This window comes from Penaeus monodon, chromosome 10, assembly GCF_015228065.2.
Source record: "Penaeus monodon isolate SGIC_2016 chromosome 10, NSTDA_Pmon_1, whole genome shotgun sequence".
NCBI lineage: Eukaryota > Metazoa > Arthropoda > Malacostraca > Decapoda > Penaeidae > Penaeus > Penaeus monodon.
In genome coordinates, this window is record NC_051395.1 from 3597381 (window position 1) to 3599880 (window position 2500).

General features: G+C 60.0%; 1 protein-coding gene across 1 annotated transcript in view; it reads left to right on the forward strand.

Annotated features, from left to right (window-relative positions):
• LOC119577492 (cell wall adhesin EAP1-like) overlaps positions 1 to 2204 on the forward strand; it is an 11030-nt gene extending 8826 nt beyond the window's left edge. Inside the window, exon 3 of the mRNA XM_037925090.1 lies at positions 1332 to 2204. Coding sequence (XP_037781018.1) covers positions 1332 to 2204 — 873 coding nt within the window. The remainder of the gene's footprint in view (positions 1 to 1331) is intronic.
• The last annotated feature ends 296 nt before the right edge of the window (positions 2205 to 2500 follow it).

The following is a 2500-nucleotide window of genomic DNA, read 5'->3' on the forward strand; positions in this document are numbered from 1 at the left end:
CTTTTCCTCTTATTTTTTTCTCTTCATTTTTTCTTCTTCTATGTCATCTTCATTATCGTTGTCGTCGCACTCCTTCTTCTCCTCCTACTCTTCCTTTCCCTCTTCCTATTCCCCCTCCACCACTTCGTACTCTTTTTCTTCCTTCTCCTCCTCCTTATCCTATTATCATCTCTAACTGTTCTTCCCCTCTTCCTCCTCCTCCTTTCTCTTCCTTCTCCTCTTATCTTTAGCCCCTCCATTTCTTCTCTCCCCTCTCCCCCCCCTCCTCCTCTTCCTTCCTTTTTCCTCCCCCTCCCCCTTCTATACCTTCTTCTCCTCCTCCTCTCCCTCCCTCCTCCTCCTCCATCCTCTTCCCCCTCCTCCTTCTCCTCTTCCCCCTCCTTATCCTCCTCCCACTCCTCCTCTCCCCCCCCTTCCTCCTCCTCCTCCTCCTCCTCCTTGCCCCCCCCTTCCTCCTCCTCTTCCTCCTCTTTCCCTGAATCAGCTGTTCTTCACGCATTCCCCAGTCACACGTGCTTCCTCCCTCTCTCTGTTTACTATCGCGCTTCGAGCTAAGACTCTTTGGTTATTTTTCTGATCTTCTTTCGTTTTTTTTTTTTTTCGTTTGATAATCGTGTTCTAGTTTGTTTTTTTTTCCTTTCAAAGGAGAGTTTGTTTGCATTTTTAAGATTTTCTTCAGCGAGTCTTTGGGAGAAAGGTTGAAAGGAGGGTAGGAGGGAGGGAGGGAGGGAGGGAGGGAGGGAGGGAGGGAGGGAGGGAGGGAGGGAGGGAGGGAGGGAGGGAGGGAGGGAGAGAGAGCAGCAACTATGCAGATGAAAAGAAAGCTATAAAATGAGTCAGTCAGGCAATATGACGTATCTATCTATCTTTGTCTATTTATCTATCTGTCTGTCTATCTGCCTCTATCCATAGATAGATAATGTGTGTGTGTGTGTGTGTGTGTGTGTGTGTGTGTGTGTCCCAAATGGAGTAGTTGACGCCCCTACTCCCTCCCTCCCCCTCTCTCACTCACTCACTCTCCCTCCCTCTCGTCCCTTCCCCTCCCCCTTACTCCAACCTCCCCCCCCCCAACCCAACTCCCTCTCCTACCACGAACTCCCGAAATCGCGTCTCCTCCTCCTCCTCCTCATTCTCCTCCTCCTCCTTACTTCCCCTCCTCTCTCCTCCTCCTCCTCCTCCTCCCTCCTCCTCCTCCTCCTCCTTCTTCTTCTCCACCTTCTCCTCCTCCTCCTCCTTCTTCTTCTCCTCCTCCTCCTCCTCCTCCTCCTCCGCCCCCGCCCCCCCCCCCGTCCCTTTCCTCTCGCCTGGGCCAAGTGCTTCCCCCGAGGCAGTGGCGGCAACCGGAAGCAAGGACGGCGACGCTTCTCCTCATCCCCACGCCACCTGTCGACACGCAACCAGCCACGCCACCTGTCGACACGCAACCAGCCACGCCACCTGTCGACGCGCAACCAGCCACGCCACCTGTCGACACGCAACCAGCCACGCCACCTGTCGACACGCAACCAGCCACGCCACCTGTCGACACGCAACCAGCCACGCCACCTGTCGGCACGCAACCAGCCACGCCACCTGTCGGCACGCAACCAGCCACGCCACCTGTCGGCACTCAACCAGCCACGCCACCTGTCGGCACTCAACCAGCCACGCCACCTGTCGGCACGCAACCAGCCACGCCACCTGTCGACACGCAACCAGCCACGCCACCTGTCGGCATGCAACCAGCCACGCCACCTGTCGGCACGCAACCAGCCACGCCACCTGTCGGCACGCAACCAGCCACGCCACCTGTCGACACGCAACCAGCCACGCCACCTGTCGGCACGCAACCAGCCACGCCACCTGTCGGCACGCAACCAGCCACGCCACCTGTCGGCACGCACCCAGCCACGCCACCTGTCGGCACGCAACCAGCCACGCCACCTGTCGGCACGCAACCAGCCACGCCACCTGTCGGCACGCAACCAGCCACGCCACCTGTCGGCACGCAACCAGCCACGCCACCTGTCGGCACTCAACCAGCCACGCCACCTGTCGACACGCAACCAGCCACGCCACCTGTCGGCACGCAACCAGCCACGCCACCTGTCGGCACGCAACCAGCCACGCCACCTGTCGACGCGCAACCAGCCACGCCACCTGTCGACGCGCAACCAGCCACGCCACCTGCGGGGCTTTCCAATCTCCTTGTACCAGCTGCGTGACGTGGGTGGGGGTCGGGGGGGAGGATCGGGATTGGTGGGGGGGGGAAGGAGAGGGATTGGTGGGGGGGGAAGGGGAGGGATTGGTGGGGGGGGGGAAGGAGAGGGATTGGTGGGGGGGAAGGGGAGGGATTGGTGGGGGGGGAAAAGGAGAGGGATTGGTGGGGGGGAAGGAGAGGGATTGGTGGGGGGGAAGGAGAGGGATTGGTGGGGGGGAAGGGGAGGGATTGGTGGGGGGGGGAAGGAGAGGGATTGGTGGGGGGGGAAGGAGAGGGATTGGTGGGGGGGGGAAGGAGAGG